General features: G+C 46.8%; 1 protein-coding gene across 2 annotated transcripts in view; it reads right to left on the bottom strand.

Moving 5' to 3' along the window:
- The window catches only part of CHD1 (chromodomain helicase DNA binding protein 1), a 151,633-nt gene that overhangs the window by 8,198 nt on the left and 116,646 nt on the right, over nucleotides 1-26,789 (bottom strand). For both annotated transcript variants that reach the window (XM_040421579.1, XM_040421578.1), the window contains exons 31-36: nucleotides 23,739-23,972; nucleotides 23,487-23,624; nucleotides 20,541-20,719; nucleotides 13,603-13,699; nucleotides 11,835-11,886; nucleotides 11,432-11,645 (exon numbers count right to left, since the gene is read on the bottom strand). In XM_040421579.1, the coding sequence (XP_040277513.1) occupies nucleotides 11,432-11,645; nucleotides 11,835-11,886; nucleotides 13,603-13,699; nucleotides 20,541-20,719; nucleotides 23,487-23,624; nucleotides 23,739-23,972 (914 nt within the window). The remainder of the gene's footprint in view (nucleotides 1-11,431; nucleotides 11,646-11,834; nucleotides 11,887-13,602; nucleotides 13,700-20,540; nucleotides 20,720-23,486; nucleotides 23,625-23,738; nucleotides 23,973-26,789) is intronic.

Raw genomic sequence — 26,789 nt, forward strand, 5'->3', positions numbered from 1 at the left:
GAAGAACCAGGGCTCCTTCTGAAGAAACAGGAGAGTAGCACAGCAACAACTGTTGGTAAAGACATAGCGATCTGCATATTGTGGGCAGAACTGTGTTTGTAAAAGTTATGCCCTTGGGAGGGGGTCATAGTCACCCCTGATGAAGCAAACCAGGCAAAACCTAGGTCGGGCGGTTTTCTGTTACGTGGATAGATTTTATTCAATGCTTATTTTACCATCCTTATTTTGTATGGAGATTCTGGCGGTACTTCACTATGTGTGCATACTTTTAAAACTTCTGCAGTAAACGGTTGTGGTGAAGATTTTCAGACTGTGGAGGATATCAATGTCTGGCGGTGTCCAAGATAAATGGGAAAGTTCGACAAATTTCTGATGTCATTGTAAGACTAGGCAGCGTGATCACCTTTACTTTTATTCCAACAAGAAAATTAAGACTATGAGGGTACCTGGCAGGAGAAAAAAAATGCCAAAAAGGAGCAGTCCTTAACCAAGGAGAAAACTTCCTGTAAACCAGCTAAAAGACCCTGTGGACTGCCCATAGGCAAAAGGAAGGCGCTTCTATAAGGCCTGGAAGCAAAGGAAACAGACTAGAAAGAGGACCCAGCAAGAAAAAAACTAAACTTGTCTCAGACCAAAAACATGGCCTGTCTGTGGCCAACCTCCTGTAAAGGCCAGGGTAGAGAGGAACCATGGGAAGGGAGCAAGCATCCTTCCGCAGCAAGGCAGGTGGGCAAAGAGAAACACCCTATGAGAAGGTGGAAACCCCATCCTGCTAGAGAAGCAGCCAAAGCCTGGGGGAGGAGGGTTTCCTAGATAATAGCCAGGAGAAGGGAACGTAAAGACCTGCTTCCCATTAAAAAAAAAAAAAAGAGGCTAGGATCGAGCCTCCGAAAAACTAAAAATATCGCTGTGAAATGTAAGAAAAGAGATATCCCTGGCAACATGATATTGGAGTAAAAGGGAGGGGACTCCAAACAGCCTAAGCAGGGCTCCAGATGGCGACCAAAATGGTCGCAAATGCGACCTAGAATTGCTAAATGGCGACAAGACTTTGTAGTCTTGTCGCCATTTGCGCCTAGCCCCGCCGCTGCTCTGCTGCTTTAACAAACTGACATGGCACGCACGGCTCTCAGCGCGGCCATGTTCTCAACACCACAGGGGAGAAGGAGGCGCTCCCTTCCCCCTGCCACCAATGGGCTGATAGCAGGGAGGAGCAGGGGAGGGGCTATGGCCACTGCGCCACCAATGAATATCATTTATGCTTACAATACAAACGCAGGCTGCCATGCGGGTGGCGGACATATCCCATACCCGGCACCCAGCCTCTATGACTGCGCGCTGCGATCCGCCACTATTAACCCCTCAGGTGCGGCACCTAGGGGGTTAATAGCGGCAGATCGCAGCGCGCAGTCATAGAGGCTGGGTGCCGGGTATGGGATATGTCCGGCACCCGCATGGCAGCCTGCGTTTGTATTGTAAGCATAAACGATATTCATTGGTGGCGCAGTGGCCATAGCCCCTCCCCTCCTCCTCCCTGCTACCGGCCCATTGGTGGCAGCAGCAGTACAGGTGGGAGGGACCGCCTCCTTCTCCAACTGCGGGGACGCTTACGGTATATTTCCCGATGTTGCATGCACCGACAATGAGGAGGATGAGCGCCGGCGATACGAGGTGGATGTGTCACATTTGGCATACGTATGCCGTTACGGGGTATGCAGTTATGGCTACTGTACACAGTAAGTGTGTGGCCTCATGAAAAATACATTAACCCCGCGTGTGCTGGCGGAGGAGAGCGAGGGTGGCTCCTCCACAATTCATCCCAGCTGCCAAACTGTTTGGGTTCTGGGATTTACTGGCATTTCATTCAGCCACAGTAATAAGTGCCGGGGCTCGCAGTGTAAAGCAGGATGCTGCATGCGTGTGCCCTGTCTGTGAGCAGGCGTCTTTGTACGTCAATGTTTATATGCGGTTCTCCGCCATGCACTGTCCATTGGTACTATACTGTCTTTACTCATGACCCAGAACACATAGGGTTAATCTATACCGCCATCTGCTTCTGTGCCAGTGTGGAAAAGTACATGGGCTGTCACCCATGTGATGCCCAAGCTCGGTCCTCTCCCCGTAGGTGTCCTGTCAGTGTACACCAAGAGCCGCGTTGGTCAGCGCCGGTGGCAACTTCTGATTTTGATGCACACGTATACCCAGAGCTCAGGCGCATCCCATGTACTGCCTATAGTAGTGGCAGTACATGGTAGTGTACCCATCCACAGTATTATAAATTAGAATCATTGGTGGCGCAACCCCCCCCCCCCCAAAGTATTATAATCATTGGTGGTGCAGTGCCCCCCCCATTATCATTGGTGGCAGTTCCGATCGGAGCCCCAGCAGTGTAAGCCTGGACGCTATTGAAGCCCTGACTGCTATAGTCTGCTGCTGTGTGCAATAGATTAAAAATATCTCCTATGCGGTGAATGCCGTAACAGAAAAAAAAATTAAAGTGTAATTTGCCATTTTTTTTGTCACCTTGTCCCGACAAAAATTATGATCGGACTGTTCTATTATGGTCCAGACGTTCCATGAAATCTGGAATGCACGCAGCTTTTTTTGGCGTTTTATTTTTTTCACGTGGTATCGGGTATCGCAATACTTTATGGTATCGAAATCAAGTCAAAATTTTGGTATCGTGACAACCCTAGGTAAAACATGTGTGTTTTTTTTTATTTTTATTATACCGTAATTATATGTATTTTAAATTTGGCAACTAAAAATTTAAATTTGGCTCCTAAATTTTTCAGGTTAGGAGCCAATGGCTCCTTGATATTTATTTTAGTCTGGAGCCCTGCTAAGGAGGAACAGTAATCAAAACGAGGCAAAGCTCCATCCCAAAAGTGACCAATACGATCCAAATTGCAATTTACTTAACGTGGGAAGACGGGAAGAGCCTATGGGGACCCGGGGAGGTAAAAGAACCAAACAGGGCCCAAAGAAGCAGCTGTCAAAAAGAGCATGTGCGGTCAGAGATGCCACGAGTAGACTCCCCAGAGGGAACTGGCCAGCTAGATGGTCAAAGAATCATTGGGGAAGAGACTCCAAGCAAGATTACCCAGACAGAGGCTCAAATAGGGTCCACAGAACTGGACCACTTGAGGACAATAATAGCCAGATTATCAAGGGAAAAATGAAATGTATCCACTATAGGGAAAACAACATAAGCCATAGTTAACCAACCATCCCAAGTGTAGTGGCTAGCATACTGTAAAACACTGCCCCGGAATGGGAAAATACAGCAGCCCGGATTTTGTAAAAGAAAGGCCAGATATCCATAGGTCAGAAGAGGATGCAGAATTTGCCAGGGGAAGCCGGGAGAGACTACACTGACATGTAGAAACCAGCTATCAGCATAGAAACATAGAATGTGTCAGTAGATCAGAACCATTTGGCCCATCTAGTCTGCCCAATATACTGAATACTATGAATAGCCCTTGGCCCTATCTTATATGAAGGATGGCCTTATGCCTATCCCATACATGCTTAAACTCCTTCACTGTATTTGCAGCTACCACTTCTGCAGGAAGGCTATTCCATGCATCCACTACTCTCTCAGTAAAGTAATACTTCCTGATATTACGTTTAAACCTTTGCCCATCTAATTTAAAACTATGTCCTCTTGTAGCAGTTTTTCTTCTTTTAAATATTCTCTCCTCTTTTACCTTGTTGATTCCCTTTATGTATTTAAAAGTTTCTATCATATCCCCTCTGTCTCGTCTTTCTACCAAGCTATACATGTTAAGGTCCTTTAATCTTTCCTGGTATGTTTTATCCTGCAATCTATGTACTAGTTAAGTAGCTCTTCTCTGTACTCTCTCCAAAGTATCAATATCCTTCTGGAGATATGGTCTCCAGTACTGAGCACAATACTCCAAATGAGGTCTCACTAGTGCTCTGTAGAGCGGCATGAGCACCTCCCTCTTTCTACTGGTAATGCCTCTCCCTATACACCCAAGCATTCTGCTAGCATTTCCTGCTGCTCTATGACATTGCCTACCTTTAAGTCTTCTGAAATAATGACCCCTAAATCCCTTTCCTCCGATACTGAGGTTAGGACTGGATCACTGATTTTATATTCTGCTCTTGGGTTTTTACGCCCCAGGTGCATTATCTTGCACTTATCAACATTAAGTTTTAGTTGCCAGATTTTTGACCATTCCTCTAGTTTTCCTAAATCCTTTTCCATTTGGTGTATCCCTCCAGGAACATCAACCCTGTTACAAATGATAAAGATATTAAACAATATGGGTCCCAGAACAGATCCCTGAGGTACCCCACTGGTAACAAGACCATGGTCTGAATATACTCCATTGACTACAACCCTCTGTTGCCTGTCCCTCAGCCACTGCCTAATCCATTCAACAATATGGGAGTCCAAGCCCAAAGACTGCAATTTATTGATAAGCCTTCTATGTGGGACAGTATCAAAAGCCTTACTAAAGTCTAGATAAGCGATGTCTACTGCACCTCCGCCATCTATTATTTTAGTCACCCAATCAAAAAAATCTATAAGATTAGTTTGACATGATCTCCCTGAAGTAAACCCATGCTGTTTTTCATCTTTCAATCCATGGGATTTTAGATGTTCCACAATCCTCTCCTCAAGTATGGTTTCCATTAATTTCCCCACTATTGATATCAGGCTTACTGGCCTATAGTTGCCCGATTCCTCCCTACTACCCTTCTTGTGAATGGGCACAACATTTGCTAATTTCCAATCTTCTGGGACGACTCCTGTTACCAGTGATTGGTTAAATAAATCTGTTAATGGCTTTGCTAGTTCACCGCTAAGCTCCTTTAATAGCTTTGGGTGTATCCCATCAGGCCCCTGTGACTTATTTGTATTAATTTTAGACAGCTGACTTAGAACCTCTTCCTCTGCAAATACACATGCAAACGATTGATTAGTCTTCCTTCCTAACTGAGGTCCTTTTCCTTTGTAAAAACTGAACAGAAGTATTCAGTGAGGCAGGCAGCTAGTTCTTTATCTTCTTCCATATACCTTCCTTCTTTTATTTTTAATTTGGTAATTCCTTGTTTTAGTTTCCCTTTTTCATTTATGTATCTGAAGAATTTCTTATCGCCTTTTTTCACTGACTGAGCCAATTTCTCTTCTGCCTGCGCTTTAGAAGCTCTTATAACTTGTTTGGCCTCTCTCTGCCTAATCTTATAAATTTGGGTGTCATCCACGTTTTTTTTAAATTTTTATAATTACTAAATGCTATCTTTTTGTTTTTAATGATTTTGGCCACTTCTGCTGAGTACCACAGTGGTATCTTCCTTTTTTTGCTTTTACTGACAAGCCTAATGCAATTTTCTGTTGCCTTCAATAGTGACACTTAAGTAGTCCCATTTCTCCTGGACTCCATTGAAACTGTTTCAATCTGATAGGGACTCGTATACCACTAATCTAATTTTAGAAAAGTCAGTTTTTCAAAAATCTAAAACTTTTGTTTTTGTGTGGTGTGAATCAGTCACTGTACTTCTAGTAGTGACTGGTGATCACTAGATCCCAAGCTTTCCCCTACAGCAATATCAGATACCAAATTCCGATTTGTGAATACTTAATCTAAAATGGCCTCCTTGCGGGTTGGCTCCTCAACTACTTGCTGTAGAGATAATCCCAGTGGGTAATTTAGAATATCTGTACTCCTTTCCAGTTTACATCAGGAAGATTAAAGTCTCCCATAATGATAACTTCCCCTGTCAATGTCATTTTAGCTGTTTCCTCAACTAGTAGATCATCTAATTCTTTGACTTGGCTAGGTGGTCTATATATCATACCTATACGAGTTACCTTATGATTATCAAGCTGCAAGGTAACCCAAACTGACTCTAAATTGGTCTCGCTAACTTGTATTAAATTAGATTTTATGCTATCTTTCACATACAGGGCCACCCCTCCCCCTTCTTGCCTTCTCTGTCTTTCCTATATAGAGAGAACCCTGGTATTGTTATATCCCAGTCATTACTTCTATTGAACCACGTCTCAGTAACAGCCAGTAAATCTATATTCTCAGATGCCATTATAGCCTCAAGTTCATTGATCTTATTCCCTAAACTGCGAGCATTTGTAGACAAGACTCTGAGCTTGTCATTTCTTAACCTATATGCTACTGGCATCTTCTGGCATTGTCTTGGGGGGCAGTCGGACTGCTGGATTATCTCTCTTTTGCCCCCCTTTCCTAGTTTAAATGCTCCTTAGCAAATACTTGGAACTGTTTACTGAGGACATTCGTTCCCTTGAGAGAAAGATGCAAACCATCTTTCTTGTACAGTTCAGAGCACAATAAAACCCCCAAGGAAGGGAGAAGAATTTGACAGGTGCACCAAACGGCAAGGCCCAAGGGGATGGCACTTCTGTCATGTAGCACCACTAATCGGCTAATCTAAGGGTGTACAAAGTATGCCCGGACCATGGAAGAACTAAGGGACCGGGACGAGCAGCGGAAAATCCCACCCACCAAGTAGGTGTGTGGCGCTCACTAGTCCTGACACAGCCATATCAGCGAGGACGTCCAGCGATGACCCCAAAACTGCAGTAGCGGCTGGTGATCACAATGCTTCGTATCCCTGCAGGATAGAGCATTTGGTGGAGATCCAGGAACATTGTCAGGACTGGATCATGTAACTCTGAAAACAAAGCAGAAATGCAGTAAAAACAACTTGAGTACTCCCTCATGAAATGGGGTAACGCGACTGTGCGGAATACAGTAGTACTTTATAGGGTTGACAAGACAAATCAAGCATGACAGGCAACAACCTGCGCACGCGAGGGGAGTGTGGTTGTCTGGTGCAATCAGTAAAGTAAAAATCATGCCTAGTACAGGGGCAATGAGAAGACTTGGAGGTTCTGCACCGGGTGTCAGATCTGAAGAGGCCAGCCATATACTGGATCTAAGAATTGCAAATCTACTCCGCCCAAAAAAGAGGGAGAACATATGGTTGCCAGGTACATACTCCAACCACGATGGCCTGTCGGATACAGCGCCTTGAAATAGTATGTATACTAGAACCAGAAAAGGGTGATGAATACAGCGTCTGTGGATGGTACTATCACTCAGCATGAAGAGGGGTCCCATGATTGCCTAGCACACAGAGCCAGGAAAATACACCCAGTATGGATTGGTACCCAGATTGTACCAATAGGGCACAGCACTTGGAGATACAATAAATACTCCACCTGAATGGGAGTAATCTGATTGCATGGTGCACACGATAATGAGTGGAGACATAGCTACAGCATCTGGAAATGGCATAGATACTGCGCTTGAAAAGGGGTTGAATGAGTGCGTGATGCATACTAGAACCAGACATGTGTAATGGCTACAGCATCTGGAGATAGTACAGGTACTCCACTTAAGAAGGAAGCAAGGTGGCTGCATGGTGCACACTAGAGCCAGACAGGTGCCATGGCTACAGCGAGTAATAAAGGAGTAATATGGTGAACCAGGGCTCTCCCAGTAATATGTTGCATGGTGCACGCTAGCCCCAGGATGGTGTATTGGCTACAGCGGGAAGGGGAAGGCGTACGTACCTGGGACACCACATAGATGTGCTGGCGTGCCAAACATGGTGACGGGTAAAGCACCATGCACTGGAGAGGTGGCAAGCTGACTTACCTGTGTGGATAATATCCTGTGCAGCCAGGGGTCTGCCATCTGATAATCCACTAAAGGGGGTACCAACCCTGGATAGGTTCCTCAGTAGACATTTGTCTTTGACCACCCAGAGAGATTCTGTATAATGGAAGACAGCCTGATGCTCTGTTCAGAGTCAGAATCGGTGCAGAGGTGTCCCCCAAGGAGGTGAAGATGTGGCAGAGGAGAATACATCACCAGCCTCAGACCCGTCCTGGGGGTGACACTAGGAGGAGCGGCACATAGTTGTGACAACCCGAAGTAATTTGCGAGACCTGGTGTCTGAATGGGAGCGTGCCCCGTCCGCAGAGGAGTCCCTGGGAGGGGCAGAGGTGGCCGCAATTTGGGCAAGCAAACGGTCCAGCGACTCCACCATGGATTGGGAGTGTCGGAAAAGGTTCCCTATGGATTGGGAGAGTCGGACAAGGTTCCCTATGGCTTGGGACAGGGAAGAGGCCCATTCAGGAGGGACCGACACAGAAGGGGTGGTCAGGGAGACATGAAGGGCCTGGGAGCAAGGTACTGCACACAGACAGGGAAGGCTGACAGCATGGCAACTTTTTATCGCAATGGGCGCACGTAAAATCATGGGGATCAGGAGAGAGGGATGGGAATTAGAGTCCTCTCTGGAAGAGCATATGAGGGCTGATGGGGATCCTGAAAAAAGAAAGACAACCAGCCATAGGCTGCCCTACCGGACCCCAGGTGCTGTGTTCCCGAAGAGGTGCTGCAGCAGCTGCAGAAGCGTGCAAGGAGGCTTGCCGGCAAGATGGAGGCTCTTTCTTCTTGAAAAAAAGAGTTAAAGTGAAAACCTCCCCCACAGGGTTAAAGCCCACGTTTGGCTGGGATAGGAGGAGAAGAGAACCCCTCCCATAAGCCGAGAGGAGAAGGGAGAGGTCAAGAAAAAGCCTGGGAAGCGAGGGGGAAGGGGGCGGTCAAAGACCTGGTGTAGGCGAGAAAGAAGCCGGGGCTTCGATGAATGAGGTGGCCGGAAAAGGTGCGCAGTCGGCTGACAGGAACCACGGAAGACCGGGAGCCCTCCGGAACAGAAATTTTTTTTTAAAAAAAATGGGTGAGGGGGGGCTCCTGAGGTGGAGCGACGCTCAGGGAGGGGGGAAAAAACAGGGGCAAAAGGATCACCAGGGACCCGAGGACAGGCCGGGGAAGATGCGGCCTAGTTCCGGCAGAGGCCGGGGACTAAAGTAGAGGGAAAGGCCGGGAGAGGTATGGGTGGCCAAGGAGGTAGAGGATACCCAAGGGAGGGGAGTGAAAAAATAAATAAAAAGAGGGAGAAGGAAGGACCTAACCAGGGCCCCCAAATAAAATGAATCCCATACCCTGGCCAGAAAAGTGGGGTTACCCTGGGGGACCTCTTAGGGAAGGGACGCAGGGGAGAATACTTGCTGTCCGGCGTCTTCAGGCGCCCCAGGGTCACCCCTTCAGCAAACTCAACACTTACGTGGGATTGCCGGCATGCCACTGCAGATGCAGTAATGGGGGACTGGGTGACTGGCATAGGTACTGAAAGTATGCGCCCGCAGGGGGTGCAACTAAAGTGGTAATCCACGATGGAGCCCAATCCTGCAGCAGGCCGTGACTTGAAGAAGAAAAGGAAAAAAGAATAAAAAATAAAAATGAAAAGCAGCAAGATCGCAAAAAACAGAGCAGGTCATGTCTGCCTCCTACGGACACTAAACTAAAACCGATTAGCCTAGTGAATGTGGAGAGAGTATAGCCCACCTGAGCAGAGACAACATTTTTCTTTTCCTAGTGTCAACCTCCTAGTGGCAGCTAGGCATATACCCATGGTGCTGTGTCCCCCAATGACATTAATGAGAAAATGGGATTACCCTTAAGGAAACCAATGAAAACACAGGGAGAACAAATGCCATGCTGTCTTTAATCAGATTTATATCTAGGGCCCAGTGCTGCAATTACTGGTATTATGTATTGGTATTTCTTTAGCCCCTCATGACGATCTGGTGGGCACTACTCAATGTCTCCATGAGATAGGTAAGGGTGGGAGCTCAGCTGCCGACACTAGGGCTAGATACAAACCAAGCAATTTAACCCTTCTGTGGTCAATAGCAACTGTGTCATTTAAGCGGTTGGCAGAGGGAGGGGGCTCCTTCTGTCTAGCAATCACCAGTGAAGCGATCATGAAGTAACAATGCATTGCCATGGCCTAAAAAAACAAAAAACCCAGACATGCTATCAGTATCTGCCTATAAGGCCCTGCTAGAGGTCCTTTTAAGGCTGGGTTCACACGTGACTGAAAATACAGCGTAAAAATCTGCTCTAGATGTGTTTCCACAACAACAAAAAATGCATGTATTACAGCAGACTTCACCCTCTCCATTTGCAAAGGGTGATATCTGTTTGGGAGATTTGCAGAATGAATCCAAATGCTGCAGCTTTCAAATCCACACCTCAGAACAAGTTACACTGTGGTACAGTATGTACACAGCATGTGGATGAGATTCCGATACACTTTGCTGGTACTGTACAACACTGCAGAGCTGCCACAAAAATCCACAATAGCAAATCTGCAGTTTTTTAGTCATAATATTTTTATTTTTTTATTGTGCAAAGTACTAAAACTATACAAAAAATACTTAATATATTAGGTACGTTTGTACGGATACCTAGAATGAAATTAAAAGGGTTGTCCTCTATTTATATTGATGACCTTTCCTCAGGATAGGTCATCAATATTAGAGCAGTTGGGGGCTGACTCCCGACACGCCCGCCAACCAGCTATTTGAAAGAAAGTTGTGCTCCTGCGAGCACTGCCTTCTCTTCACTGTTTACTTGCTAGCTATTGCAACTGCGGTGCTGAGCTGTGCAATTACAAGTAAGCCGTGCCATTCACTTATATGCCTTATATGGGACGGCTCCTTCCTATACACTTGAATAGGAAGGAAAGGTCCCATTGAAGCGAACTGAGTGTTTAGGTTTATGTAATTACACCTCCTCAACACCGCAGTTGCAACAACGAGCGGGTAAAACAGTGCTCCCGGGAGCGCATCAGTCTCTTCAAATAGCGCCGGGAGTTGACCCCCAACCGATCTAATATTGATGACCTATACTGGGGATAGGTCATCAATATAAATAAAGCAGACAACCCCTTTACCATGTTATTTTCACCACAACACACAAAACAGTGGGAAAGACTGCAAATAACGGCAGAATTGCTATTTATTTTTCTTAATTCCCTCTCCCTCCCAAAAATAAAATGATTGCACAAAAAGCTAATCAATAAATTGCATGCTCCCCAAAAGACAGCCATTGAAATATACAATCCATCCCGCAAGGGAAATTTTTTATTATTATTATTTTAAATAAATAAATAAAAACTCACAGCTATCAACAGAAAAGAAAAAAAAAAAGTATGGGTCTCGAAATGCAACAATGAAAAAAATTACGGTATTTAATTTTATGTGACAAACATGCCTGGTCATTATGGGGGCTAAAAGAAAACCTACCAATCCTGTGAACAGAAAGCTTGTGACTATTAGGCTAGGTCTACACAACGACATTTGTCACACTAATGTCATGCAACAATTTTTATAATGATAGTCTATGGTGTCGCACTGCGACATGCTGTGATGCGACAGCAGCAAAAAATCCATTCGACACCATAGACTATCATTATAAAAATTGTTGCGCGACATACGTAGTCGTGTAGACCTAGCCTTACAGTTCCTAAAGAGCAGACCCTGAATAATCTGAATGACACTGACCTGTCCTGCTTGTGGTGATGATCCCAGTCTCGATGGTCTTTACCATTGCTGAAGTTAGAATAAGGTCTTTTCCGTGAATCGCTCTTCTTATAAGCATCACTGTGGTGTCTGTCCTTGTGATGGTGATCATGATATTGTGACAGATGGCGGTCAGAGGAATAACTATCTCTGCTGCTATCATCATGGTTTGTGTTTTCTTTTAACCTTTCGACATCTGAAAAGAACAGAGCAAAAATGTCTTCTGTACAGTCATGTATCCAGAGTTTGCTAAAGACGTGTAATCTTTAAGATGTAAAGGCCGGTATGTGGAAGATGCTCCCTCCAAGGATATGGAACAATACAGTGGCGAAAATATAATCACCGGTCTACACGTATAGACAATATGGCAATTAAGTATATTTACCTGGATGTCGAACGATTGTGTTCATGCTGCTGCTGGCATTCTGGTCATTGTGCTGTTGGGGGGTAGAAAAATTATGAGTGAACTGACAGGAACCAGCAGCTAACAGATTGCCATTAAAAGGGATTCGGTCACCTCTTTTTACCCTAGAGATGTGGACATGCACGGCTAGATCACCGCTAGCATGTCCGCAATATACTTGTCCCATATCTGAGTGTTTTTTTTTTTGTGTAAAAAATGATATAGATTTATATATATATATATATATATATATATATATATATATATAGATATATATATATATATATATCTCAACCTGGTAAGGAGCCCCAGGGGGCTGCACTAACCAGCCACGCCCTCCCTGTGAAGGAGCCCAGCAATCTCCTCGCTCACAAAGTCAGATCGCCGTAATCTCGTGGTGCACGAGCTCGCGCATGCGCAGTTCTTTCCCTGAGGCCGATGCCAGTACAGGGAATGAACACTATGTTGGCACTGCGCATCGCGAGATTACGGCGATCTGACTTTGTGAACAAGGAGGAGATTGCTGGTTACAGGCAGTGCTGGGCTCCTTCACAGGGAGGGCGTGGCTGGGCTCCAGAACGGTTAGTGCAGCCCCTTGGGCTCCTTACCAGGCTGATTTACATACAGTACAGACCAAAAGTTTGGACCCACCTTCTCATTCAAAGAGTTTTCTTTATTTTCATGACTATAAAGGCATCAAAACTATGAATTAACACATGTGGAATTATATACATAACAAACAAGTGTGAAACAACTGAAAATATGTCATATTCTAGGTTCTTCAAAGTAGCCACCTTTTGCTTTGATTACTGCTTTGCACACTCTTGGCATTCTCTTGATGAGCTTCAAGAGGTAGTCCCCTGAAATGGTCTTCCAACAGTCTTAAAGGAGTTCCCAGAGATGCTTAGCACTTGTTGGCCCTTTTGCCTTCACTCTGCGGTCCAGCTCACCCCAAACCATCTCGATTGGGTTCAGGTCCGGTGACTGTGGAGGCCAGGTCATCTGGCGCAGCACCCCATCACTCTCCTTCATGATCAAATAGCCCTTACTTTCAAAGTTTTCCCAATTTTTTGGCTGACTGACTGACCTTCATTTCTTAAAGTAATGATGGCCACTCATTTTTCTTTACTTAGCTGCTTTTTTCTTGCCATAATACAAATTCTAACAGTCTATTCAGTAGGACTATCAGCTGTGTATCCACCTGACTTCTCCTCAACGCCACTGATGGTCCCAACCCCATTTATAAGGCAAGAAATCCCACTTATTAAACCTGACAGGGCACACCTGTGAAGTGAAAACCATTTCAGGGGACTACCTCTTGAAGCTCATCAAGAGAATGCCAAGAGTATGCAAAGCAGTAATCAAAGCAAAAGGTGGCTACTTTGAAGAACCTAGAACATGACATATTTTCAGTTGTTTCACACTTGTTTGTTATGTATATAATTCCACATGTGTTAATTCATAGTTTTGATGCCTTCAGTGTGAATCTACAATTTTCATAGTCATGAAAATAAAGAAAACTCTTTGAATGAGAAGGTGTGTCTAAACTTTTGGTCTGTTCTGTATATATAAAATAATTTTTTACACTCAATAAAACCACTCAGATATGGGACAAGTATATTGCGGACATGCTAGCGGCGATCTAGCCGTGCATGTCCGCATCTCTATAGGGTAAAAAGAGGTGACAGAATCCCTTTAAGTAGTCAAGAAACACAACTGTGATTGGCATTTTTGAATGCTGGATGATTACCTGAGATTCCTGACGTTTCTTGATGGCATGTTTGTACAGTTTGTGCAGTTTACGGGCATCAAATTCAGTAAACTTGGATACAAATATCCATAAGTTTCTAAAGAGACACAAAATAACATGTTTACAGTCAACAAAGTTATAAAAAAACATTAACGGGAAATGAGCAGAAATATTCTACTTGTCTACCATGATACAGTATATCATTCACGCCAAAAGGAATGCCCTCCTGCTCACTGTGGTCAAGTGGAATAAGGAAAATGAAACCATAACTTAGAGGATTTCCAACTAGAAACTAAATATGGCCACATGCTAGTACATCACAAGTCTCTGTTCATATGATCATTCGGCCCCTTTCACACAAGCGAGTTTTCCGCGTGGGTGCAATGTGTGATGCGAACGCATTGCGCCCGCACGGAATCCGGACCCATTCATTTCAATGGGGCTGTGTACATGTGCGTTTGTTTTCACGCATCACTTGTGCGTTGCGTGAAAATCGCAGCATGTTCTATATTCTGCGATTTTCACGCAACGGTGGCCCCAGAGAAGCGAATGGACCTGCGTAACAAACGCATCCGCAAGTGCGGATGTGATGCGTTTTTCATGACCTTTCCTCGTGCATTTTTCATGGATGGTTGCTAAGAGATGTTGTTTGTATATATTCAGTTTATCATCACGTGCGTGCAGCATCAACGCATTACACCCACGCGATAAAAACTGAACCTGATCACAGGCAAAACTGAATGACTTTGCCTGCGAAATCACGCATTTTCCACTGAACGCATTTGCAACGCATCCGGACACGCTTGTCTGCAAGGGGCCTTAGGGTATACGTCAGGAGTATACACAACATATGCCATTATGCATAACTTTCAGAAACCTAAAAAGGAGACTTTTGTATTACTTACCAGTAAAGTCTCTTTCTCGCTCTTCCTTGGGGGACACAGGAAACCATGGGTATAGCTCTGCTCCCTAGGAGGCGTGACACTAAGTGAAAGCTGTAAGCCCCTCCTCCATCAGCTATACCCCTCAGCCTGGAGAAGAGACTGCCAGTTGCGTGTCCAAGTAGTGAAAGATAACCACCAACCGGAAAAAAGAACTGTCGAGCCCCAACGGGGGCAACCAAGCCGGAACCACAACTGTAACCCAAATGAAGGGCGGGTGCTGTGTCCCCCAAGGAAGAGCGAGAAAGAGACTTTACTGGTAAGTAATACAAAAGTCTCCTTTTCTCGCCCATATTCCTTGGGGGACACAGGAAACCATGGGACGTTCCAGAGCAGTCCCAGAAGGGAGGGACCAGAACAAACTAGACCAACACCAGAGGCATCAATCAACTGCCGCCTGCAACACCAGACGGCCTAAAGCAGCGTCAGCCGACGCATGAGTATGCACCCTGTAGAACTTGGTGAAGGTGTGCAAGGAGGACCAAGTGGCCGCCTTGCAAATCTGCTCCGTAGAAGCCCGATTCCTCTGAGCCCAGGAAGCCCCGACCGCTCTAGTGGAGTGAGCGGTAACACCAAGGGGCGGAACCTTGCCCTTGGCGAGATAAGACTCAGTAACAGCCATCTTGACAAAACGGGCGATAGCAACTTTGGATGCCGCCATCCCTCTGCGCGACCCCTCCGGAACCACAAAGAGCGAGTCAGTACGCCTGAAAGAGCTGGTTACCTCCAGGTAAACCTTGAGCGCCCTGACAACGTCCAGGCGATGAAGCTCCCTCTCCCGCGGGTGGGAAGGGGAAGGACACAAAGAGGGGAGAACGATGTCCTCGTTCAGATGAAAGGCGGAGACCACCTTAGGAAGGAAGGAAGGGACCGGACGAAGAACCACCTTGTCCTGGTGGAACACTAGGAAAGGTTCCAGACAGGAGAGTGCAGCCAATTCGGACACCCTCCGAAGAGAGGTGACGGCTACAAGGAAAATAACCTTGCAGGACAGAAGTCGCAAGGAAACCGTCCGCAGAGGCTCGAAAGGGGAAGCCTGGAGCGCTGAGAGAACCAGGTTCAGGTCCCAGGGCGGTACCGGAGGACGGTACGGGGGAACCGCGTGAGCCACACCCTGAAGGAAGGTCTTGACAGGACCAAGGGGGGCCAGTGGGCGCTGAAACAAAATGGACAGCGCAGACACCTGACCCTTCAAAGAACTAAGGGCCAGCCCTTGGGCCAGTCCGCTCTGCAGGAAGGACAAAACGGTGGGGAGAGAAAAGCGGAGCGGAGGAATCCCCAGATCGGCACAGAACCCCAAAAAGGTCCTCCAGGTCCTATAATAGATCCTAGAAGAGGACGGCTTACGGGCGCGGATCATGGTGCGGACGACGTCCGCAGAAAAACCCCTACGCGTCAGGACGGTGGTCTCAACAACCACGCCGTCAAACGTAGGGACCCTAAACGCGGGTGGAAGATCGGTCCCTGAGAGAGAAGATCTTCCCTGGCGGGCAGCGGCCAGGGCGCGTCTGCCAGGAGCAGCATGAGGTCGGCATACCAAGACCGGCGGGGCCAGTCCGGAGCGACCAGAATCACCGAGACGCCTTCCGCCGCTATCTTCCGAAGGACCTTGGGCAGGAGAGGGATGGGAGGGAATATGTATGGGCGCGCGAAGCCTCGCCAAGGAAGAACGAGGGCGTCGGCTCCGCAGGCTCCCGGATCCCTGGCCCTGGACAGATATGCGGGGACCTTGTGATTGAATTTTGAGGCCATGAGGTCCACGTCCGGTATGCCCCAACGAAGGCAAATGGCCTCGAACACCTCCGGGTGAAGAGACCACTCGCCGGGGCCGACGGTGGTGCGACTGAGGAAGTCCGCCGCCCAATTGTCCACCCCTGGAATAAAAATTGCAGATAGGGCCGGGACGTGGGCTTCCGCCCAACGGAGAATGCTGGTGACCTCCCGCATTGCTGCAACGCTGCGAGTGCCCCCCTGGTGGTTTATGTATGCCACGGCCGTGGCGTTGTCCGATTGCACACGAACTGGATGACCCTTCAGCAGATGAGTCCAGTGTCGCAGAGACAGAAGGGCCGCTCTCAGCTCCAGGACATTGATCGAGAGTTTGGACTCCGATGGAGACCAAATGCCCTGGACGGATCGGGGAGGAAACACGCCTCCCCAGCCCAAGAGACTGGCATCGGTTGTAACCACCAACCAGTTGATCGGCAGAAAGGACCTGCCCAGAAGAGGGGACTGCAACCACCAGCGGAGAGATGACCGTACCGGAGGCGATAGATGGAAGGGATGATCCAGAGACTCCGGCGATTTGTCCCAGGAGGAGAGGATCGCCCGTTGGAGAGGGCGGGAGTGAAACTGCGCAAATGGGATTGCCTCGAAGCAGGCAACCATCTGCCCCAAGACCCGCATGCAGAAGCGGAAGGACGGTCGACGGTGGAGAAGGAGACCCTGAATCGCCCGACGGAGGGTCAGACGTTTTTCCGAGGGAAGACGTACCTCCGCCGCTTCCGTGTCTAAAAGCATTCCCAGGAAGACCAGTTGTCTGGCGGGAGGAAGGGAGGACTTGGGGAAGTTGATGACCCAACCGAATCTCGCCAGAGTCTCTAGAGTGAGATCCACGCTGGCAACCGCTTGGGAAAGGGACGGAGCCTTGATGAGGATATCGTCCAAGTACGGTAGCAGAAAAACACCCCTGGAACGGAGTAAGGCCAAAACCGGGGCCAGGACCTTGGTGAACACCCGGGGGGCTGTTGCCAGCCCAAAGGGAAGGGCGACAAACTGGAAGTGGAGGTCCCCCACGGCGAATCGGAGGAAGCGATGGTGACACCGGGCTACCGGAACATGGAGGTAGGCATCCTGTATATCGATGGAAGACATGAAATCTCCCTGCTCCAGGGAAGCCACCGCGGAACGGAGGGACTCCATCCGAAACAGTCGAAGGAAGAGAAAACGGTTGAGCTTTTTGAGGTCCAAAATGGGCCGCACCGAACCTCCCTTCTTGGGAACTACAAAGAGGTTCGAATAGAACCCTTGGAACCTTTCCTCTAGAGGAACGGGGGTAATCACCCCTCTGTCCAGTAAGGCTTGAACAGCCGCGGAGAACGCAGCCGCGCTTTTCGGGTCCCGCGGGGGGCGGGAGCGAAAGAACCGATCTGGAGGGAAAGACGCAAATTCGATTTTGTATCCTGAGGACACAATTTCGAGAGCCCAGGCGTCGGAGATGTGAGCCATCCAGATGTCCCTGAAAAGGAGGAGCCGGCCCCCCACCCGGGTGGGTGGGGGCGCGCCTTCAGGCAGAGGATTGCTTTGCTGCGGGTGTGCGGGCAGCCTGCGGCCTGCGCCAGGAGGGCTGTGCCCGAAAAAACGGCTTCCTACGTTTATCCTGGGGAGGGGCCGAAGCGGCAGCTGCGGGGGGAGCCCCAGAGGTCCTGCGGGAGGACCGAAAACGAGACGCACCGGGGCGTCCGCGGGGGGCGCCCCTGGCTTGGGGTTGAGGGAGATGGGTGCTTTTACCACCCGTGGCCTCCGAAATAAGCTCGTCTAGGCGGACCCCGAAAAGGCGGGAACCCGCAAACGGTAGCCCCGCCAAGGAACGTTTGGAGGCAGCGTCCGCTTTCCAAACTTTCAGCCAGAGCTCCCTCCTGACGGAAACCGCCAGGGCGGAGGAGCGTGCAATAAGGGCTCCCGCATCAAGGGAGGCCTCACAAACAAAATTCCCGGCCCGAATAATAAGCTGGGCCAAGGAACGTAGGTCCTGGATGGGGACGTCCGAGTCCAACTCCTGTTCCAGCTGCGCACCCCAAGCAGAGATTGCTTTACCTGCCCAAGCAGAGGCAAAAACCGGTCTGAGAGCAGAACCGGAGGCAGCAAAAATGCCCTTGGAAAGGGTCTCCATGCGACGGTCCTCCGCTGACTGAAGAGAGGACCCGTCGGGAACAGGGATGGCCGTGTTTTTTGACAGACGGGCCACAGGGGGGTCCACCTTGGGTGGGGACGACCAGGTGGCCACGACATCGGCTGGAAATGGATAGCAAATGTCCAGCTTCTTGGGATTGACAAAACGGGCGTCCGGGCGAGCCCAAGCCTTAGACACCACGGAGGAGAAATCAGAGTGGATTGGAAAGACTTTTGAGGCCTGCCTGGGTCTGATAAAGGAGACGCTAGCTGCGTCAGAGCTAGGGGGGTCATCCTGCACCTTAAAGGTGTCACGAATATCCGAGATGAGTTGACTCATCGCTGAGGCTAGCTTGGACGGCAGGGCCGAGTCCATTTCCAAATCTGAAACCGCCAATTCACCTTCAGAGAGCGAATCCTTTGGAGAGGAGAGGCTCGTCTGGGTGCGCACGCGTGGCGGGGAGAGGGAGGCATCCGAGGAGGAGGCTCGCTCTACTCTAAGACGCTTCTGAGAGTGCCTGGCTCGGGAGGGGTCACTAAGAGGGAGTGAACCCGCTGCAGCGGCAGAAGCGGTGGACCCGGAGGGCGCGACAGTAAAAGTAGCGTCCTGCGGGGTAGGTGGCCTGTCTATTAGGCGGCCCACGACATGAGTGAGGCTTTGCACGGCCTGGGACAGGGATCTAGCCCAGTCAGGCGGGTCAGAGGAAGCAGGGAGCGACACAGCAGGCGACTGAGGCTGCGGTGGAGCTCGGCATGCAGGACAGTGCGGATCAGACTGCCCCCGGGGAAAGGGTTCCCTACAAGCAGTACAGGCATGGTACCAAGGCTTGGCAGCTGCAGAAGGGTCTGACATGGTGGAGAAAAAAAAAAAAAGTTGCCTTATGGGAGACCCCAGGGCAAAAGGAACGGAGATTACACCCAACAACAGTACTGGCACGGAGGGTTAACAGTCCTACCAGACCCTGCAAGCGGCAGCAGCAAGGGAAGCAGACTGAAGGAGGCTGTGGAGGAGAGGCAGCCGGCACGGGGATGAACAGCTTCAGGATCGGACGTAGAGAGGATTCCACGCAGTATGCGATGTGGAGCCCGACGAAACCGGAAGTAGCGGAGCGCTATGAAGCTCCGCCCACCCCTTGCCGCGCTGAAGAGACGCAAAGCCGCGCGCGCGCGGCAAAATGATCTTAACCCCCAAGATTGGATGAGTGCCGGCCAGTTATGGCGCCTGTTCGTGCCAAGGAAAAACGGCCCCCCCCCCCCCCCCCCCCCCGCCGCGCCTGATGTGGCAGACGGCCCCAGCCTACAGCAGTCCCTGAAGGCATGAGTTCGTGCCCTGCCGCTAATAAAGTGAATTTTTGCCCTGACAAAGTCCCCCCCAAATGATACCCGGTAAGGTGCCGGTAAGATATGCCCGGGGGGGGGGGGCTCGATGTAGCAGCAGTGGGAAGGAAGGGGAGGCTGGAGCAGCCACTCTCACCATACGCTGTCTTCGCCCTCAATCCATCCAGCAGGGTCGCCCCTTCAGCTACTGGCACCGCAGTGGCAGGAAGCCGGGGGAGGGACTTGGCGTGCGGGCGACCCTTGAGCTGGCGGGACGCAGGGGAGCGAGGCTGCCCTGGTCCACCTTGTCTTCTGTGGGGGAGGCGGCAGTGCGGAATTACCGGCACTGGCGCCACTCAACCCCGGGAGAAACAGAGGGGTCTAATGCGCCTCTGTTGTCCCTGTAAGTAGAAAAAAATCGAATTAAAACAACAAATAACGCAAAAAATAAAAAATTATAGGAAAACAACCCTGCATAAGCAGGGGGTGTCTTGCCTCCTTGGACACTAAGCAAAAACTGGCAGTCTCTTCTCCAGGCTGAGGGGTATAGCTGATGGAGGAGGGGCTTACAGCTTTCACTTAGTGTCACGCCTCCTAGGGAGCAGAGCTATACCCATGGTTTCCTGTGTCCCCCAAGGAATATGGGCGAGAAATTAGAGCAATAGCTCCAATAAACATGCATTCTGCATAAGGCGCAACTGGAAAAAGATATATAAAACTTTACAATAACTATTTTCTGGGGGGGGGGGGGGGGGGGGGGAAGGGGAATTGAAAATGCATTCTACTCACTTCCTCCACTGTTTTATTTGTTCTGGGTTTGCATATTCTTTCAAGCATTCTGTTATGTGATCTCCAATTTTAATCAGGCACTGCCGGGTGTGCTCAAGCTGTTCACGCTCAGAGAGCCCTTTTTCTGGTCGATCCAACTGTTTTAATGCAGCCTTCACTGGTCTCATTCTCTCTTTACACTGTAAGAGTAAAATGTATTTTATTGTACACTCATTCTAAAACCAAAGAATTGTCCATTGTCCTCTAGCAGAACGGTATTCTTATTAGGGTTGTCACGATACCAAAATTTTGATTTGATTTCGATACCATAAAAAAGCATTGCGATACTCGATACCGCGCAAAAAAATAAAAACCACCAAAAAAGCTGTGTGCATTCCACATTTTATGGAACGTTCTGCCCATAATTGAATAGCCCTATCCTATGTTTGGGGGGGACAAGGTGAGAAAATTTTTTTTGCGAATGTGGAGATATGCAATATGTATTTATTTTATATATACAATTGGGAAATGGGGTGATTTATACTTCATATTTATTTTATTTTTTATTTAATAACTATTTCCCCCCTTAAGGGCTGGAACCTGGAATCTTTTAATCCCTTGTCCTATTCACCCTAAAATAGTTCTGGTGCCCTGTGCTTTGTGCAGACAGCAGCAGGGATCTTACCATGGCAGCCAAGGGTTCAGTAGTGGACCGGAAATGACATCAGACGCAGGCCACCTTTAAAACATGCGGCACACACCACAGTGCTGGTACACCATCCTTCAAAGCGCCCCCCTGGCAGCCGCACTTATGGTAAGCTACCACTGATCACCAACGCTATATTATTTTATTCTTAGTGTTATTTGCGCAATCAGTCTGCCATCTGGGATATGTGTTAAATGCTTACTTGACTATCACTCCACATTCATAGTAGAGACTTAGACACAATTTATATCCTAGACTGCAGTCTCATTTTACCTTAGATTCTTTGTACCTATTGACCATTATATTACCTCTGACTATGGTGTCTTGCTCTATTCACATGGGACTCTTACTGTGTATAATTCATAGCCGCATGTTCATATAGACATATATTGTCTTTTTATTATTATATTCCCGTCATTGTAAAATTGCATTATATCTAAGAATCACTTGTGACGACAATGGAAATTGAACTAGAGCAATGATGCATGTTAACCTGTTTTATTTCTTATTTTGTTCTATTTTATTTTATATGTAATATTATGCCATCACTTATGATGTTTATATATGTTGTTTAGGCCGTGTTCAAGGTCTAGGATAGAGCGAAACGTTGGCCAATGGCTCCATGTTAAATTTATTTTGGATGGAATAAAGAAAATTTCATTTCACGTTTGAGTGCCGTGGTTCAACTTGATTTTTAGGGCTTCAGTAGCATCCTGGCTGCCATGGCAACCTATCGGATGCCCCGCGATTACACTGCTGTTTACATCACCATTTCGGACATCTGGCTGCCTGGTGTGGTGCAAAACGGCATTTATGCCAGAAATTGGCCAGATGACTACTAGACCTCATTGCAGTCAACCCGGATCCGGCATTGAAAATTAAAAATCCGAAGCCAAACTGGGCTTCGTCAATGAGGCAGAAAGCAGAGTTCAGCTTTGGATTTTGAAAATGTAATGTCTGTAATGAGACGAAGCAAGTCTCCGATATTTACCACAAGTTCGCAAAGACCTCCAACAGAGCCCATACATCTTATGGTAGGACGGAGGCTATATAGTTAACAAAGTTTTGAAAAGAATCGGGTTGGGATACAGCAGTCCGAACCTGAAGTCGCTCAACACTAGTTGAGACCTCAAATCACTTTTCAGCAGTCATGTAATTATTATTACAGATAGTATTACAATGCCAGATAACTTAATTGCTTATTTACTCCCCCCTGACCTCTGTACAGGTCACTGACCAAGTCTAGACATTCTCTCAGAAGTCAATGGGGGAGAGGAAAACGGACTTAGTTGCCCATGGCAACCAATCAGATTGCATCTTTCATTTTCCAAAAGAGCTCTGAAAAATGAAAGGTGGAATCTGATTGGTTGCTATGGGCATCTAAGCCAGTTTTCCTTAAAGGGTTTCTGTCACCCCGCAAAACTTTTTTTTTTTTTTGGATAGTTAGATTCCTCATAGTGCGATATAGGAGAATATAATGCTCTTACTTACTTTCATGCGGCCGATTCTTTATAAAACGAACTTTTATAATATGTAAATGAGGGCTCTACCAGCAAGTAGGGCGTCTACTTGCTGGTAGCTGCTGCAGAAATCCGCCCCCTCGCCGTGTTGATTGACAGGGCCAGCCGTGATCTCCTCCGGCCGGCCGGCCCTGTCAGTAATTCAAAAATCGCGCGCCTCGCGTCATTCGGCGCAGGCGCTCTAAGATGAGGAGGCTCGTATCCTCAGCACTCCCTCAGTGCGCCTGCGCCGATGACATCACCGAAAGAGAAGACTTCATCGGCGCAGGCGCACTGAGGGAGTGCTGAGGAGACGCCCTACTTGCTGGTAGAGCCCTCATTTACATATTATAAAAGTTCGTTTTATAAAGAATCGGCCGCATGAAAGTAAGTAAGAGCATTATATTCTCCTATATCGCACTATGAGGAATCTAACTATCCAAAAAAAAAAAAAATTTGTTTTGCGGGGTGACAGAAACCCTTTAACACCAGTTTGGATAAATCTCCCCCAATGAGGTCAGCTCCTGTCCATTATGTCTATGGCCCGTGGTGGCTGCTGTAAAGCACATCTCTAAATGCCGTTAGCAGCTTGGGCAAGATGGCCGCCCCCATAACCATGTCCAAGGAAATAGAAGAAAAAATAAATCTAAAATAACTATAAATCAGAAAATAAAAATAGAATACAAAAAAGGATGAGTCACTATCTAGTAAAAATAAATGTAGGCGATACGTTCCCTTTAGGTAGAGGTGAAACAAACTTACAACACTGAACGTCTTCTGATCAAGTTCTTCTGCCTCTTCAGAGATTGGAATTGGATCGCTGCTTGCGGTTATGTGAACAGGGGTTTCAGCAGAAATATTTTTCTTTGCTTTCTCTTTTTCAGGTTTCACATCATTAACCTATGCATCAAAAGGAAGTCACAAGAGTGGAGTGTCATATAGTATTCATTTGTAGCAGCAGACACAAGTGAATTAGAATATACCATTCACCAAGTGCACAAAACGTGACTTTACCTTTTCTTCTTTAATTTCTTTGACTGGCTCTTTTGTTTTTGTTTCCTTTTTGTCCTTTTCTTCTTTCTTTTCATCACGATCTTTCCTTTCTTTCTTTACCTCTTTCTTGGTCTCCTTCACTTCCTTCTTGTCTTCAGGCTCCTTTTTCAAAGGCCCTTCTGGCTCAGTTTGCTGCTCATTCTCTTTCTCAGCTTTAATTTTTTTACTGTTTGTTTTCACAGAAGCATCTTCTTCCTGCAGCAAAACAAAACTGTCACTTTAACACCTTAAGGACCTTGCCATTTTTCACCTTAAAGGGGTTCTGCAGTTTGTTTAAACTGATGATCTATCCTCTGGATAGATCAGCATCTGACTGGTGGGGGTCCGACACCCGCCGATCAGCTGTTTGAGAAGGCCGCGGCGCTCCAGGAGCGCCGCGGCCTTCTCACTGTTTACTGCTGGCCCAGTGATGTCACGACAAGCATCAACTGGCCTGGGCGCAGCTAAGCTCTGTTCACTTACTGAGGATAGATCATCAGTTTAAACAAACTGCAGAACCACTTTAAAGACCAGGCCGTTATTTTGGAAACTTGACATGTCACTTTATGTGGTGATAACTTTGGAACGCTTTTACTTATCCAAACCATTCCGAGATTGTTTTCTCGTGATACATTGTACTTCATGATAGTGAAAAATGTTAGTAGATATAATTCACCTTTATTAAAAACTCAAAAATGTACAGAAAATTTGGAAAAATTATCAATTTGAAAATTTTTCATTTCTCTGCTTTTAAAGGCAGATAGTGATACATCATAAGATAGTTATTACCTGCCATTCCCCATATGTCCACTTTCATGTTTGCATCATTTTGTAAATGTAACTATTTTTTTAGGATCTTATAAGGCTTAGAATTTTAGAAGCAAATTTTTGAATTTTTAAGAAAATTTCCAAAACCCTTTTTTTTTTTTTTTTTTTTTTTTTAAGGACCACTTCAGATAAGAAGTCACTTTGTGGGGCTTACATAGTGGAAACCACCCATAAATGACCCCGTTGTAGAAACTACACCCCTCAAGTTATTCAAAACAGATTTTACAAACTTTGTTTTAACCCTTTAGGTATTCCCATAACAATTAAAGGAAAAAGGAGGTGACATTTTAAAATTGCACTTTTTTGGCAGATTCTCCATTTTAATTCATTTTTTCCTGTAACACATCAAGGATTAACAGCTAAATAAAACTCAATATTAATTACACCGATTCTGCAGTTGACAGAAACACCCCACACATGGTCGTAAACTGCTGTACGGGCACAAGGCAGGACGCGGAAGGAAAGGAACGCCATATGTTTTTTGGAGGGCAGATTTTACTGGGATAATTTTAAATTGTTATATGACATTTGAAGACGCCCTGATGCACCCCTAGAGTAGAAACTCCCAAAAAAAAGTGACCACATTTTGGAAATTATAGGGAAAATTGACACTTTTATTGGTACTATTTTGTGGTATATATACGACTTGATTGCTCTTTATTACGCTTTTTGTGAGGCAAGGTAACCAAAAAATGGCTGTTCTGGCACAGTTTTTATATTTTGCGGTGTTCACCTGACAGGTTAGATCATGCGCTACTTTTACAGAGCACGTTGTTATGGAGGAGACCATATCTGATATGTCTACTTTTATTTTGTTTCAGTTTTACATAATAAAGCATTTTTGAAAATAAAAAATAAAATCCTGTTTGTGTCTTTCTGAAAGCCATATTTTTATTTTTCGGGCCAAAAAAATAAAAGATATGGCTTTCAGAAATTGGAGACAAAACATAATTTTTTTGTTTCAAAATGCTTTTATGGTTTAAAACCAAAATATATATAAAAAAAACAAAAAAAACAAAAAAAAAAAACAGACATGGGTATCACTGCGTCCGTAATGACCTGTTGTATAAAAATATCACATGAGCTAACCTGTCCGGTGAACACCGTAAAAAAAACGTGCCCAAAATATTTTCTTTTTTAGCACTTTTTTTTTTTACGGTGTTGACCGGACGGGGTGGATCATGGGATATTTTTATAGAGCAGGACGATAGCTAATGTGCGTTTTTTTTTTTTTTTACAAATGTTATATGTCTCTTTTTATGGGGAAAGGGCATTTTTTTATTGAAAGTTTATATATTTTTTTTAATTGTTAAAAACACTTATTTCACTTTTATTTTTGTCCCACTATGGGACTTCAACATTTCAGAAGTCTGATCCCTGTTTCAATACAGCACAATACATCTGTATTGCGCTGTATTGAACTGTCAGTGTCTTACACTGTAAGATGCTGACAGTTGCCAAGGAGACCCAGCACTGGGGCTGGATCTCCTGGGCTTCCGTAGCTGGCAGTCCCGATGCCTGTTCAAGGCACCGGGCCTGCCCTAGCAACCATCGGGTCCCTGTCACCACAGCACAGGGACCTGATGGGGATGTACAAGCTGCTGTAAACTTCCTGTATGCCATGGCCAGCGTGACAGCGGCATACAGGGGGTTAATCCGCCGATATCAGTTTTCACCAATGCTGAAGGATAAAGCAGGGGCCTGGCTGTCAGTATCAGCCAGGCCGCTGCTGCTGATCACGGCAGCGCGTGTGGGGCAGCCGGTTAACCCTAGGACGAGAATGCTTGTCCTAAGGCGTTAAGTACCGGCCAGTTACTTAGGACGAGCATTCTCGTCCTAGGTCGGCAACCTGTTAAATAACACTGCAAACTACACATCACTGTGTATTTATGTCAAACACCCCGATACAGATTTTACTTGAAATTCTTGCCTGGCAATGTAATGTCCCGGACAGAAAAGCAAGATACCAATAACTACAAATCAACTAGATCAAAAAACCGTCCTTTCCACATAATTGTTTCCAGAGTATGCAGAAGGTCCTGTCCCCCTCTCATGTTAGCTGGATGAATTAACAGAGCTACTGACCTGAGCAAGGAGAGGACACTTGTTGCAAGGTACAATCTTCCAGTTGATTGAGGGACACTGAATATACTTCTCAGCTGTACTTAATACAGAAGTATCCAGATATTCCCCTTAAAGAGGACC

This window comes from Bufo bufo, chromosome 2 (assembly GCF_905171765.1).
Source record: "Bufo bufo chromosome 2, aBufBuf1.1, whole genome shotgun sequence".
Lineage (NCBI taxonomy): Eukaryota > Metazoa > Chordata > Amphibia > Anura > Bufonidae > Bufo > Bufo bufo.